The sequence below is a fragment of the Eurytemora carolleeae genome, unplaced genomic scaffold, assembly GCF_000591075.1.
Source record: "Eurytemora carolleeae unplaced genomic scaffold, Eaff_2.0 scaffold100, whole genome shotgun sequence".
Classification (NCBI taxonomy): domain Eukaryota; kingdom Metazoa; phylum Arthropoda; class Copepoda; order Calanoida; family Temoridae; genus Eurytemora; species Eurytemora carolleeae.
The window spans coordinates 197,666-213,066 of NW_019396048.1; the positions used below are offsets into that span (position 1 = coordinate 197,666).

At 31.8% G+C, this 15,401-nt stretch overlaps 1 protein-coding gene across 2 annotated transcripts; it reads left to right on the plus strand.

The window, feature by feature from the left end:
* Positions 1–5,687: 5,687 nt before the first annotated feature.
* On the plus strand, positions 5,688–8,166 carry LOC111703566 (uncharacterized). Of its 2 annotated transcripts, XR_002765629.1 has the most exons (3): positions 5,688–7,292; positions 7,441–7,894; positions 7,966–8,166. XR_002765629.1 is itself a non-coding variant. In XM_023475551.1 (2 exons), the coding sequence occupies exons 1-2, from the start codon at positions 6,657–6,659 to the stop codon at positions 7,648–7,650; spliced, it is 846 nt and encodes a 281-aa protein (XP_023331319.1). In that variant the 5' UTR covers positions 5,688–6,656; the 3' UTR covers positions 7,651–8,166. The 2 variants fall into 2 exon arrangements, 1 of the variants encoding a protein (XP_023331319.1); XM_023475551.1 differs by having other exon boundaries at positions 7,441–8,166.
* Positions 8,167–15,401: the final 7,235 nt, after the last annotated feature.

A 15,401-nucleotide genomic window follows, 5' to 3' on the forward strand; every position in this document is an offset into this window, starting at 1 on the left:
TCTCACAATAGATAAATGACATAAAGATTGTACGTCTTATGAGCTTTACAAAATCTTGTCTACCTTCCTTGTATTTTTCCTTGTATTGACGGAAATATTAAACATTTAAACGGTTTGTTGATTTTGAATAAACTGGAATCTGGGCAAAATTCCTAAAATCTCCGTCAATTTTGAAGGTGAAAAAACTAAAGACCACATTTTGGAATGCTCCAAGACTAGTAATCGTCGATTTACTGTGATAATACAAAATAATGTGTACGAAATAATCCCGTTTGGAACAAAGACGATAAAGAAGTCGTTTAATTCCCATGATTACCAGCACACCCTGTATCTCACCTGTTTCTGTAAAATTCAGCCGCTTTATTTTTTATATTTCTCAATTTTGATAGGAAGAAAAATATGACTCGTGAATTTAGCAACCATGTGCATGTTGTGCAGAAGATTAATATCAATTTTTGCAAAATATGGCAATTTTCAAAACTTTGATGGAAATATTACTTTTTCTTCTACCGGGTATTCAATTAGAACCCTATTTATTAGAGTATCCAGCGTTAACGAGACCAGATAAAGGTTTAGAGATTTAGGTAATCATTTATTTCTCCATTTAAGGAATAGTTAAGTTCAAATTAAAACTTCAATTACTGAATATTGAATCCGTCTGATGAAGGTTTCCTTGTTTGTATCAAAGCAATATGTTACTCAGCGTCCTCATTATTGCAATATTCTAATCTAAACTTGAAAGGAGAAAATCTACAAAAATATTTAGTTTTGTATTAAAAGCAGAACGTGATGCTTTCATGTTTAGTCTGTTCATACATTTACGATATTTAAAACAAAACTGTACTCAGATTTTGCCTTCTTGTTTTTCCTGTTATTTCAACAGTACATTGTAATTTAAAATTGGGGTTTAAATTTAGAACATAAACAACTCTTTACTGACCAATCTTGATTGCCATTCTTAGGAGCAGGTGTAATCTTATTCCTTAAATTACGAAGAAAATGGAAATTTGACAGTTTAATAATTTTCAGGACGTCCTGTTTTGTACTGTTTCTCTTTTAAGTAAACAAATTTGGTGTGAGGGAGTTAATCTTAATTTAGGGTTTTCAGACACATGTTGAAAACATGTGTCTGATATTATAAGAAACCATGAAACTTTGTTATTATTAGTTTACAGAGAAAATATTGCGATATTAAGCAAGTTTTAGAGATCTGGACATTTCATCTGTACAGTTTTGTTTATTTTATCTAAAGTTTGTTGATTTCATAAATAAGAAGGTTTTTCATAAACATTTAATAAAATCATTAGGCAGTATAAGATTAATAGTGTTGCATATTTAAACATATCTGTAATTAATTCTTATGAAATGTTAAAAGTTTGTAGTTTTATATTTTAGTAGAAAATTTTGAAAATATATTATTCTCATAGATTAAGAATTATCTTACCAAAATATTATTATTCTCCGCTTTATAATAATGCTCTTCGCTCATACATACATGTTAGCTATAGCTGGGCAAACGGTTGGACCAAATTGGTTGACATTTTTCTAGGAAACCCATGGGTAACCTGGAGGTAAGATTGGCTAAAAATATTTTGTTTTCAGAATTCAAAACTTTTTATTTAAGCGAGGGTTTAAAATTCTTCGGGCAACGCCGGACACTTCAACTGGTAGGTTTTTAAGTTTTAATTTACAAACTTGTTTTTTTGTAGTTCATGGCTGGAAAGGTTAAACCGAAAAGTTTTTTTTAATTTGTAAAAAATTTGGAGAATCAAAGTCTGAAATGTATTTTCTTTGTTATTCTGATTATGTTCAAACTAACTATTTGTAGTTTTGTAAACTTTTTATATTGAATCAAAAAGATAAGGAAGCGGTAGTATAGTACACTAATATAAGGTCGAAACCATTGGAAGAAATCGCGCGTCCTAATAGTAATTATTTCAACTAGGTAACAGTAAATGGCAGGTAGGATATAAGGGTAGCCCTCCTCCCTTTTAGAGTGCCCCTGAAAAAAATTCCAAGATGTGCGACACAGTTTTTTGGAAGCATTAGGGTAAACATTTTGGCCTATTTATGGGCTAAATTCTCAGGTGGAGCTGACGAAAGGTTTAAAAAAGGTGCAATTTTCACATGTTAAAACAATAAAAACGCAATTCTTTTTCTAAATACTGTTAAATATCGTCATAAATGAATTCCAAAATGCGTTCACACTTCAAAATCCCTAAAAAATTAACTGAGTTAATACAATTTAGACAAGAATAGTTTTGAAAGGCGGGAAAACAGTAAAATGGCGGGCTCATTCAGGAAAATTATTTTAAAATGCTAAAATTTCGTATTTGAGCTAGTTTTACCCTGATGCTTCCCTAAATATGTGTCTCACATCTGGGAATTTTTTTTCAGGGGAACCCTACCTACCCCCCCCCCGCCCCCGCACACACACATTTCTTGGTTACATTGTCCAATAACATGTATGAGACTGTTATCTAATTTAATTTTGTGAAAACGTGAATTTGTTGTGTTAATATAATAGACATATGTGTATATAATATACAGATGGGCCTAGTTTTTGTGAATGACCGAAAACTTTGAGAAAAAAAGAAAAAAATCGTGAATAATGGTTTCATTCAGAAACACTCGTAAAATTTTCCTGAACGAACTAATTTTCTAAAAGATTTTTAAAAACAATCACTTTTTTACCGAACTAAAGATTTTTAAAGAATTATTTACGAAAAAATGATCGTTTTATTTTGATGAAAGAACGATTTTTCGGAACGATCGCTCAGTAAACGACAATTCGAATTTTCGCATTTTGCAAAAATATTTTCGTGAAAACCATGGTGTTAAAGCTGTATTTTGCTTTTTTCTAAAAACAGATTAAATCAAAAATGCGAAATTTTCGCGTAACGATTTTTCCTTTTCGCTGTAAACCCTAATCCGAATCCTCTGCGAAAGATGGTCCATAGCATTCGTTGTGGATAATACAGATTAACATCAAATGACAAAAAATATGGGAATGTGACCGTTATATAAACACCCTCCATGCAAAGATGGTAATTTCCAAATGACATCAGTACCCTGAAAAGCTTTGTCTGATCAAGTATGAATTAGATGTTATTGTTTATAATTTTGAAAACTGGTTATTTTAAATTGTTTCTCTACAAAAGTGATTTGCCTATTTCTATCGCTGAAAAAATGGGAATTAGAAATTTTCAAACCTAGAGAAATATTAATATTTTCCACATCATTAATCAGATATGGGTTTTGAGGGTACCGTTGTAAATCGGGCATCTTCACATGGAGGGTCTCTTGAAATTACGCTCAGAGAACCTTTTATAAGACTTTCTCGTACTTAAGATTAAATCATGTGAGGCTCTGATGCACGAGGCGGAAAAAGCAAATTACTGGATTAATATTGTGGGTTCAAATTAAAGATTAAATACAGTTGTATAATATACTGGGTTACCTGCAAAGGATGAGACTGTAAATACGACCAAAAACTTTAAAAAATTACGATTTGAAATTTGATTTTTACTTTATACATTCAATTGAGTATTTTGTTGGGTTACATAATGATTAATTTCAGATATAAGCCAGTTTTGGCGTATAAGGAACTCAGAATGGAAGAAAACGGACTAAACAAACTCTGTACAATCGTCTCGTGAAGTTTCATCCTTTGTGGGTAACCCTGAAAAATTACGAAAGTTCTTCTTTAATGTTCTATTTAATTAGGAATAGTTTCTTTTAGGAATATTTTTATAGTTAAAAAAATATTAGATATATTGGGAGACGTTACCATTTAACCTAGGTTTAGTTTCCCTTTTCCTAAACAATTTTAGCTTCTAACAGTTGCATGCTCTATGTCGCCATTTTTTTAACATTTTTTAACAGGCAAAATCTTTCAATAAACATATTCCCTGGAGTCATTTGGTCCGATCGGTTCAGCCGTTTTGACGATACAAACATATAGACGAGTGTCCAAATTGTTAATAAAATAAAATAAAGATTTAACGTCTTGAAATGGTTAAACCCGATAAAGCTGAAAATCTTACACCGTAGCTTTCAGTCGCTTTGTGTTGTGTCCCCTTTCCAATAACATATTTAGCTTATTGCTCTGAAATTTGCCATTTTTTAATCGTTCTCTAATTTTCGCGGATTTTTCTGCTTAATTTAACGCATTTTCAAAGATGATAAATGTGTGTTATATAAATAAAAATCGTTTTCTCTTAAAAATCATGACTACGGTGTCGGGTTAAGGAAGATTCTAACTTTTTTGTTTTCAAAGAAAATATAGAACTTTGATATCTACCAAACAGCTTAGTTAAGTTTAGTTTAGAAAACTTTCCTTCACAGATTGAAAAGCTCTTTGAAACCATATAAAACGATAAAAAAGTTGTCTAAAATTTCTTTTTAAAGATACATCCTTTATCCCTAAGTATTTGCAACATATTATATCCTGCATCCCCATGTGATATGCATATCCTGTATCCCTGAGTTGCGTATATATCCTATTAGAGATGGGCATTGTTTTTTAGACAAACAAAATTTTTCGCGAAGGATGGTGTCGTTCAGAAAAAAAAACTAACGACGGAAGAAAAAAATCAAAAAATTTCAAAAACGAGCATTTCAAAACGTTAGAACAATTTTGATCGTTCATCAATGATTTTTTTAAACTAAACAATTTTTTGAAACTAACTTTTTAAAACAACTTTTTTTTCACTGAAAGAAAGCTTTTTTCAAAATATTTTTAGAAAACGATTTTTTTTAACTAAACGAATGATTTTATTGAACGATCGTTCAGCAAGAAAACGAACGAAATATATAGATATCCTATATCCCTTAATACATTCTATGTGTATCCTGTATCCCTGAGTTTTGTATATCCGATATCCCTGAATACATTCTATGCATATCCTGTATCCCTGAGTTGTGTATATCCGATTATTCCTAAACATATTCTGTATCCCTGACTCTTGAGTTATTTCACAAAACATATGCCACATGTATCGTATATTACTGAGTTGTGTACTGTATATCCTGTATCCCCGAGTATATGCCGTTTATATCGTGTATCTAGGTATGTTAACTTTTTCATTTTTTTTAACGATCGTTTCGTTATGAAAACGACGACGAAAAATCGAAAACGAAACGATCGTTTTTAAAAACGATAGTGTTTTTGAAGTTTGTTTTTTAATTTAGTCGTTTACAAAACGATCATTTTTCAAAACTATGTCGTTTTTTATAAAAATCGTTGTTTTTTAACGATCGTTAACGACGACCCTTCCTTAACGATCGTTAACGACGAACCTTCGTTAACGATCGTTAACTACAACACTTTGATAACGATCGTTAACGAAGAGAGGAAATCGATCTGAAGGGCATCTGTACTTATCATTGGGTTATTTTTAAGAAAATATCAAGAAGTTTTAGCTCCCCCACAACTGTTTAGCTTCATGTAAGGCAACTTTCAATAAAGTTTCATGTAATTTTTTTTCAAAAACGTGTTTTTCCAAAAATGACCGTTTTTATAAAGTTCGTCGTTTTGTTAATGATCGTTAACGATGACCCTTCGTTAACGATCGTTAACATAATTGTCAATAAAATTTTTTTTCAAAAACGATCGTTTTTTCAAAAGCCATCCTTTAAAAAAACAATCCTATAAAAAATGGTCGCAAATCGTTTTTATAAGAACGATTTTTTTCAAAAACGATCGTTATTCGTTTTCTGCTATATCCCTGAATATATGCTACAAATATCCTCTATCCTAGAGTTGCATTTATATATATCCTATCCTTGAACATATGCTACAAATATCCTGTATCCCGGAGTTGCAAATAGCCTAGATCCCTGAACACATGTTACAAATATCCAGTATCTCTGAGTTACGTATATTCTTTACCCTGAATAGATGCTACAAATATCCTGTATCCCTGAGTTATGTATATCCTATCCCTGAATATATGCTACAAATGTCCTGTATCTCGGAGTTGCGTTGTCATATATCCCTAAACACATGTTACACATATCCTGTAACCTAGAGTTGCATATATCCTATATCCTTGAATATATGCTACAAATATCCTGTATCCCAGAGTTGCGAATATCCTATATCCCTGAACATGTTTTACAAATATCCAGTATCTCTGAGTTACGTATATCCTTTACCCTGAATAGATGCTACACATATCGTGTATCCCGGAGTTACGTATATCCTATATCCCTAAATATATGCTACATATATCCTGTATCCCTTAGTTGCATATAAATATATCCTATGTCTTAGAACATATGCTACAAATATCCTATATCCCGGAGTTGCATATATCCTATATCCCTGAATATATTATACGTACGTGTATCCTGAAGTAGCCTCCTCTCACCTCCTCCTCCCATACCGAGGTTGCTTTAGATAATTCCACACCTGGAACTTCCAGTCTTCTTCCAATCCTCTTAGTTTAGATACACATACACAACCACTAGAGCAGATGTAATACAGTTCATTAAACTCTTCAGCTCTGTAGAATACTCTCTTAGATTTCGTAGGAATCTACATCTGGTCAGCAATTCCATTCACTGAGCTATGGTTTAGTCTGAAATCTGATAAAGATCAAATACTAACCATGTAACTTCACTTTTTCCTAAGCATTAGCAACCCAACAACAATGGAGTTTATGGTCTTAAATGAGGTGAGGTCTCCCTCAAGAATTTCTGAGAAGCGGAAATACTTAGTACGGCAGAAAGCTACTGAAGAAAACACTCCCAATACATTCACACGGGAAACCTTATCCCTGTCCCCTTCCAACTGTAAAGTATCATCAGTATTCTCATTTCGTTCAGAAACTGAGGCACCAAGAAACAACCGTCCGTTGCTGTCTCATAGCTATAGAACCCTTTCTGCTGATTACCGGCCACCAGAAGCTCGACTAAGTGTCCAACGACAGAAAACGGCTGACTCAGCACCAAGTCGAGTTAGCAGCAGAGGATCCTCACGTCAACATTCTCTTAGCCAGGGGCATAGTCGGGTTACTCTCATTAGAGGAGAATCCTGCTCCTTGGTTGATATCCCAACCTACCTGGGAAGCTCTGTTGAACTTGGACAGCTTGGTAGTCTAAGAAATCCTCCAATCCAGCTTGTGTTTGCTTCCACCAGACCAAGACTAAGAATAGATTTGACCAAGAAGAAGCCAGAAAAGTCGGCAAAGAAGACACAGTGGACAGTTCTGTGTGTGGCTGTGGCTATGATGACAATGTGCGTAATGTTGGTCGGTACAATGCTCTCCATAACATCAGAATATCAGGTAACCATTAACAAATTTAAAGCCTCATTATAACTGAAATCCAAATAATGTATATGGCAATCATGTGTTGAATAATAATAGTCAAAAATCAAAATGAGAATTGTTATTAATTTGTATTTATATCAAAATTAACATATTCATATTGTAGGACAAGAAAGTGTCAGACATGATAATGAAAAATCAGCCAGAAATATCAGAGAAACGGAATTTACGCTATCATCAGAATAGGCACTCGACCCTAAGACCGGAGTCAAGCAGTTCTGAAACTGGTTACAGAGAAACCACCGTTTCATCAATGCTGCCCAATATCAAATATTCAGACATTGATGTTATTAGATTTAAAGCAGTATATACATAGCGGTGTTTAGATAATTTGCCAAACATCGGACGTCCAAGATCTGATGAAGTAAGTTCCGTATTATCTAGCATTAACAGGAACTTATTGCACTGGCTCTTTACAATCAAAACTTTATCTCAGATCTTAATTCCATGAACGTTTTCAATTTTCAATTCAAATTACTATCGACAAATATCTTTTTCTGTTTCTGTTTTATGAAATAATGGCATCCTGTTGTCTTTATTTTTAACTTGATCAGATAAAGGTATATTTCTGTTTCTGTTTTATGAAATAATGGCATCCTGTTGTCTTTATTTTTAACTTGATCAGATAAAGGTATATTTGTGTTCGCTCATAAATCAAAGTTTTTTAAAATTTTGCCCCTGAATAAAATATTTGTCTATTTCATTGATAATCATTTTGATAAAAGTATATCATAAAATTCGCCACTGTGATCAGTATAATTGTAATATAAATAGATATTTAAATTGTACCAACGTTTTTAACTAATATGTTTAATAAAAATACATAATTGGATATTTTGTTAATTTTGCTAAAATTAGAATTTTCAGATCCGGCAAAGTGAAATTACTGAAGTTTTTCGATGATGTATTCTGAAATTAATACTTTTAAAAAAAAAAAATTTTTTTTAATTTTCTAAAAATTTAACTTAATTTTCCATTGTCATCTCTCAAGAAATGTAAAATTTTCATTAACTAACTTGTTGGAGGCTGACTGAACTTATTAGCACAATTCTTCATTTTCATTTAATGAAATTTGAAATTGGACTTTAATCGTTTAAAGTAAAAAGTTTTGCAAAATGTTTTATTTTCTATCACAATAATACGATGAAAATATAATGAAAAATGTAAATCGTCCATTTGTTGGATACTAACGGAAATAAGTCTTTTCTAAAAACTCAAAATAGCAATATTTGTGCAACCTGATGGAGAAAACCTTATATATTTTAAACTTAGATTATTTGACCCAACAGAGTTCATGGTTTGAAATATTTAGTTCTGCAGCACTGGGTTGCAAAGATATGGGGATTAGAAAATGAGTTTGTGATCAACATTTACAGTATTTTGGTAAAAAATTCCTTCCAAATATGGAAATATCTATTTCTAAAAACAAATTTCAAATTAACATACAAACCCGTTTCAAAGGAATAGATTGTCTATTAGAATCTATTCGAGATAAATAATGTTAAAAAAGCAAGATTAAGATAATAAAAAATTTGCTCGGGTTTGCTTAAAAATTTGTCTTAAAAATATTTTAAAACTTGTTGCCACACAAATGTTAGATTTTTGTTGCAAGAAAGGTTGTAGGATGCAACTTTTTGTAGCAGATATTAGACCTATGTGAATATGTGAATATATTACTAGGAAGAGGGGTGCTCTGGAACGTGAAGTTTATGTGTTTAAATTCTTAAACCATGTTTTCTAAAAATGGTAAATCTCTCAAAGTTTTCTTTTGCAAACTAAATTTACGTTTACACAAAAGCAAGTAATTCAACTCTATTATATACTTTAGAACCAAAGAGAATAGAATACATATTAGAGTGGAATTTAGACAATCCCTCGGTATGAATTTTGTCAGTCCCTCTCAGCCTGAAAGGGAGTTCAAAGTGTACAAATTATGTAGATGTTCACAAATTATATGCAGTAGAGTACATTAATACAGTATGTTCCCTAGACTATCCATTTCAATTTCGAAATTTTTAAAGCTGTTAAATAAACTTTATAAAATGAATAAGTGAATAAAAAACATCATTTGATTTATAGTTACAACGGAAAATCATCGTTTGTAAAATGGAAGGCATAGAGTCATTGGTCAATTTTGAAACAAGCCTATTTCATAATTTGGTTTTCTTTTAATATTAATTTTAGATTTTCTATAAAATGATGTTCCAGGGCCCAAAAGGTTATATAGCACAAATATGTGAAGTACACCTGCAGTATGGAAACATTACATACAACAAAATGGCCGTTTTACACTTTTTTTTCTCGTAAATTCCATTCTCTTTGTTTAGAACTGAATCTTCTTTTACTGTAAATGTTTGACTTAACAACCTTTATAATGAAAAATTGTCTGTAAAGAAAGGGCACGCTATATAATGCTATATAATGCTGTATAATGCTATATAATGTTTTATAATGCTATATAATACTATATAATGCTATATAATGCTATATAATGCTATATATGAATGAACATTTAACTGTGTAAGCACTGTGCATAATTTGCTCAATACTTAATTCTACCTTGGATAAATTCTTGATTTTACTAATTTGATTGATTGCTATTTCGTATAATTTGGTCAATTAGATTTTCAGATCTTTTTAATAACTTAAAATGCATACATCGGCTTAAATGTCAGTGAAATTTTACTTTTTAACTTTTTTTATTTTAGCAAACACTTTTTTTGCTTACGACTTTAAGTGTCACATGCCTTGTTTGATGGCTTAGTCCGACCTAGACCTGTTAACCTTCGGGACTGAATTGTAGAAATTTTAAAAACTTTAAACAACAAAAATTAATTAGAATATGAAAAAGAAAAAGTATATTTGTTTCCAGAAGATATGTTTGACACTTTTACATTAGTACTTTAGTCCTATTTGTCAGGGAAAACATTTAAAGAATTTAAATTCTAACTTACACTTTTAGAAGAGGATTATAAGCTTGAAATGTGTCAAAATTCACAATTAAGTTTTCAATTATACCTTGGGTTTCAAGTAATATGGTGAAATCATTTCGCGAAAATTTCGCATTTTAAGCAACTTATTTTAATCTCGCCGAAAATTTCGCATTTTGTTTCGATCCGTTCGTAGAAAAAAAGTGAAATATATTGCCAAAAAAAAAAAACAAATAAAATTCGGAATTGTCACATACTTTGTTTCTTTTCAACAATTTTTCGCTTGATTTCGCAGAAAAAATTGATGTTAAAAAATGTTTAGAGTATTTACTGCGTGAACCGTAAGTTACTGCAAAAAGTATATTTTCCTGGCACTAGTAAAAAAATATAATATCGCAGTGCAAATTTTTTTTTCTTCTCAAAATCGTATTAAGATTTACGAAGAATTGTTCATGATCCCCCCCCCCCTTCTGCTGATATATTTGAATTCGGATAGGACTCTGAAAAAGTTTGATAAAATTTCTAAATAAAGTTTTTGATCCTTTTTACATCTTTGTTCTTAAACTTTGTTATGATATTTGAAATCTGAATTTGAATTCTTTCTTTAAAACTTTTATGATTCAAAAAATATTTGCCAATTGCAAAATATTTTATAGTTTTTGGTTCCTTGCAAATCTATAGTTTTTAGCTTTCTCAAAAGCTCGTACATGTCACTTCACTTATAAACCCTTTCGCAAATAGGAAATAGGATAAAGAGTTTTCCGCTTGAATAGTTTTTGTCAAAATATCCCTGATTATGAAGCATTAAGGTCCAACGTAGGAAAATGGATGAGGCTCTCCAGAATTCCAATAAATGAAATATAAAATAAAAGCTTTATGATCTTGATGCGCACGTCAGACCTCACTGATATGCCTGACAATTCAGATGAAGCTTATGTATCTAAATTGCTGTAGTAAGAGAAACGAATTTGCAGGATTGTAATCCTGCACAGAGACGAATGAAATATTTTTAGCTTTCTTGCTGAAAATTGTGTGTGTTCGGTCGCTAACTGTCAGTTCTAGGTGTATTACAGGACTGCGTTTTTTTCTGACAATTTTGGAGATGTATATAAAGAAGGTTCTGAGAAAGCTCACCTCAAGGCTATTGAATGGTTTTCCTCCCCCCCCCCCCCCCCCCCCCTTTAAAAAAAAAAGAGAGAAGGGGAAAAAGGGGGGGGGGGGGGGGTTGTAACCTTGTTAAAAATCAGAAGAGATACAGAGTAAAGTTGATTAGGTTCATTCAATTATAATATAATAACATTTTATTAACCATATCCTGGTTAAGCTATTTTTGTCCTATGTAACATAGATTGGTTTGGTTTGGGCTAATAGGGGATAGGGGGGGGGGTGATTAAAGCCCTTCTCTTCTCCCCTTTCACTGTGAATTGTCTTCAGATGGGGATGGTAAATCACTTAAACATGGTAAACGTTTAATACCTACTTCTGTTTATAAATTTGGCTTGTCTGGGTGTTTGTTTGTCTTTTTGTATCCAATAAACGTCAAAACGGCTGAACCGATCGGGCCCAAATTTTGTGTGGGACATCACGTGACCACAGGGAAGGTTTATGAATGAAAAAAATTTTAAAAATGTGATTTAAAGGGTTTTAATTTTGTAAAAAAAATTAAATTCTTGAAAATCCGCGAATTTTTTTTTAAATCCGCAAAATTTTCTTCTTCTTTGTTTTAAAATGTAAATAAAAAGAACATGTACACAATTTAAATAGAAGATGGGCGCGAATGTTTGAGGTAAGTTCAAAAGTTGCCAATGGAAATAAACTTATGGAGCGGACAGGTACTAGGTAGAGATGGGCGTTGGTTTTTTCATTTTGTTTGTTCATCGGTCGTAAAAGATCCATTTCTTCGTTTTTTCAATCGTTCAAAAAATGATTTCCTTTTTTCAAATTTATCATTCATTTTACATCAATTTTGTGTGTTTTCTCACAAGACGCTTGTTCAGTAAAATAGTCCGTTCAATAAAATCGTTGGTTTAGAAGAAAACGATATTAAAAAAAGGTTTGTTCGATTAATCGCAAATTTAATAAAAAATATAGTTTTTAAAAATCTTTCGGATCAATTTCAAATCGTTCAATTTTTTCGTTTTTAAAACGACTGTTTTTTTTATATTTCTGTAAACGGTCCAAGTCCTTCGTCAATTGTTCGTTTTTTTTTTAACGACACCATTGTTGCGTAAATGTGTATTCGTTCTCAAAAATGTTGTTTGTTCCAGAACTATACCCATCTCTACAGAACTATACCCATCTCTACAGAACTATATCCATCTCTACAGAACTATACCCATCTCTACAGAACTATACCCATCTCTACAGAAGGACCGTTAGGTAGCCGTTTGTAGTACTGAACAACAGTTTTATCCGTTCGTTAATGAAGTTAAAAAGTTAATGTTCGATAACGATCTTGAAGTTTTAATGGTATCAACGATTGCTATACCAAACATTCGTTATTTGCATTCACAGTAAACGGCTGTTTTTTATATCTAAATGAATGGTTTTTGGAATAAAATTTCAGAAACATTCAAAAACATAATTACTCATTAGACAAAAACTGTTTTAGCATATCTTCAATACAATTTAATCTGGGGAAAAAATACGGAATTTTCCGTTATTTTCATAAGCATTGGTTCCTCATCCATCCGATTTTTATTGTTATTATATATAAATAAAACATATGCGGTAGAGCCATTGAAGTCAATTGTAACGATTTAACACTTTTCAAGATAGAACAATATCTTCCTGGTTGTTCCTTATATGCGGTTTTAAATAACTTGACCGGAATATCCCAATTATAAAATGCAAGGTCAATTGAAATTTGGCCTATATGCCCTTTAAGACATCCTTCTGAATTAGTCTAATTACTGCATCTCCAATTTGTGGTATACTTCAGGGTGTCCCAATAAACAAAAGATAGACCACATTTTTGAATTCCCAATACCAGTGATTTCGGTGTTTACCTAAGGTACAACTAAAATTACCATTACGAAATAATCACAATAATATCGCAAGAATGAAATGGGATTTGTTGCAAAGACTCAATTCCTTTAAGTTAGTTTGTCCTTGTCATGAGTCATGTCCTTCTTCAGTTCTCGTCTATATGATATATTGCTAAGTGAAATATTGTTGTTCAAATAGTTCCATTCCCGGAGTTATTTTACACTCTATTCGGGAGGAATGGTTAAACCTAGTAGATTGGAAAAGACCCAATCCGAATGTTATCTGCAACGAACATTTTCCTAAATTATGTAAAAGTGAATGGGAAAAAGTTGTCAAAGTCTGCTGTTACCTCAATTTTTAACATTATCGGAGCTGTTCAGAGCTCCTCCCTGGAAACTGTTCTGAACGAACATAATTATGCCGTCCCAGCTATTCAAAAGCTAAAGAAAATGTATGACGGAAACACGAGCAAAAAGAAAAAATTCCAAAATCAGAGTTATTCCCTCAAAGCTCAAAAAAGAAAACTCGACGAAAAAATTCGCAGTCTAGAATCCGTGATTGTCGAAATAAAAGACAAGTTCTCTTTACCAGAGGAAACTATAAACCTTCTTCACAGTTCAGCAAGTAAAATTCCGGAGGAGTTGTTTCAAAGAGTAAGGTGATGATCCTTCTTTAATTGTAAGAAAAGACAGAGGTGGACTAATATATCCAGGAAAAGACATTGTAAAGATTTGTGAAATTACAGAAAATTATAGAAATTATTTACAAAGAAAAACATTTTGCACCTTCCGTGTGTAAAGGTTGCTTCGGTAATAACAATTCAGTTTTCTGACACCTTGTCTAAGTGTAACCATCAATCCATGCACAAGTATGTTCTCAAGAAAATCTGCGTCTTCTATGCAATTATACGATTAAAATATTTGTCGAAAGAAGAAAATAATGAGTGAATAAAAGTAGACTTAGAAAAATTATTCTTATTCAAAACCAGTGATTGTGATTGTAGACAAAATTTTTTTTATCAATAAAGTTTGATGTCATCATGCACAACGTTTTTAAATCTAGGTTTATAGACTGTTTTTTTTTATCATTTATGAAACAAAGGAACTAAGATTTTGCCACAAACACTGATTTTTAAGCCACTTATCTTTACAACTTGATGGCCTTTGATATTTAAAACGACATGAATTTGAGTTTTTGGGAAAATCTCTGATTCTTTATTAAATTTTCTCTATAGAGAGAGCAAACATTTTTATCAAATAGGTATCTCTTTTTTGAAAAAATCCACCTGACACTTCTTGACTTTCAGAAAAGAGTCATTTTTTACAGAGCCGGAGTTGTCAAGGAAAAATCAAAAATACCTCAGAACTTAAAAATAATTGAGCTATGACCCTTAAATGTTCTACCTTAACCCCTCCCCCCATAATTTGATATTCTCAAAATAAAATTCACTCCTGAGTGGTTTAATAATTATTAAATCCATTAAAACACCAAACCACCCCACTTATTGAAGTACACTTTGACCCGTAAAAAGTAAAAGTATGAGTTCGCGGACTGTACAGTGTACAATTCTTTGTGATTTTGCGTACATAAGCTATCTATGTTTATTTATTTATCTATGGTCCATGCATTCATAGCAATGCCGCGTTGAACAAAGACGATATAGAAATCATCACTTAATTCCCATGTTTATTGGTACACTCTGTAAAAGCATGAAGCCTAATATACAATTCCTTTGCAATGAAGATGCTCCATATGGAATTAATAAACCCTGGGATAATTAATATAAACTGATGCCTCATCTAATATAATTACTCCCCGTACAGGCTTTTTTAATTACATAGCAATTGAATTAAACACAATTATATATCTGCTTATGAAAAAACTTCTTTGATGGGGAAAAAAAAGTCCTTAATAGTTAAGGCCATAGATAAATAACAATACAGATAGAACACTAGATGTCGTCTTTTCAATAGGTAAAAGGTATGCATTATTTTTTCACTTTTTCTGGTTATCACTGTATAAATTTGACTTGTTAGTCCGTGTGTCTGTTTGTGTCCAATACACATCAAAACGGCTAGACCGATCGGGTCCAAATTTCTGTGGCAAGAACTTTTTAAAACAATTAAAACAAAAAAATCAATGGAGCGCT

Excerpts from the sequence above, each read along its gene's own strand:
- LOC111703566 (XM_023475551.1), top strand. The coding sequence starts at position 6,657 with ATGGAGTTTATGGTCTTAAATGAGGTGAGGTCTCCCTCAAGAATTTCT. Across the intron at positions 7,293-7,440 it reads CCATAACATCAGAATATCAG|GACAAGAAAGTGTCAGACAT; the intron begins GTAACCATTAAC and ends TTCATATTGTAG.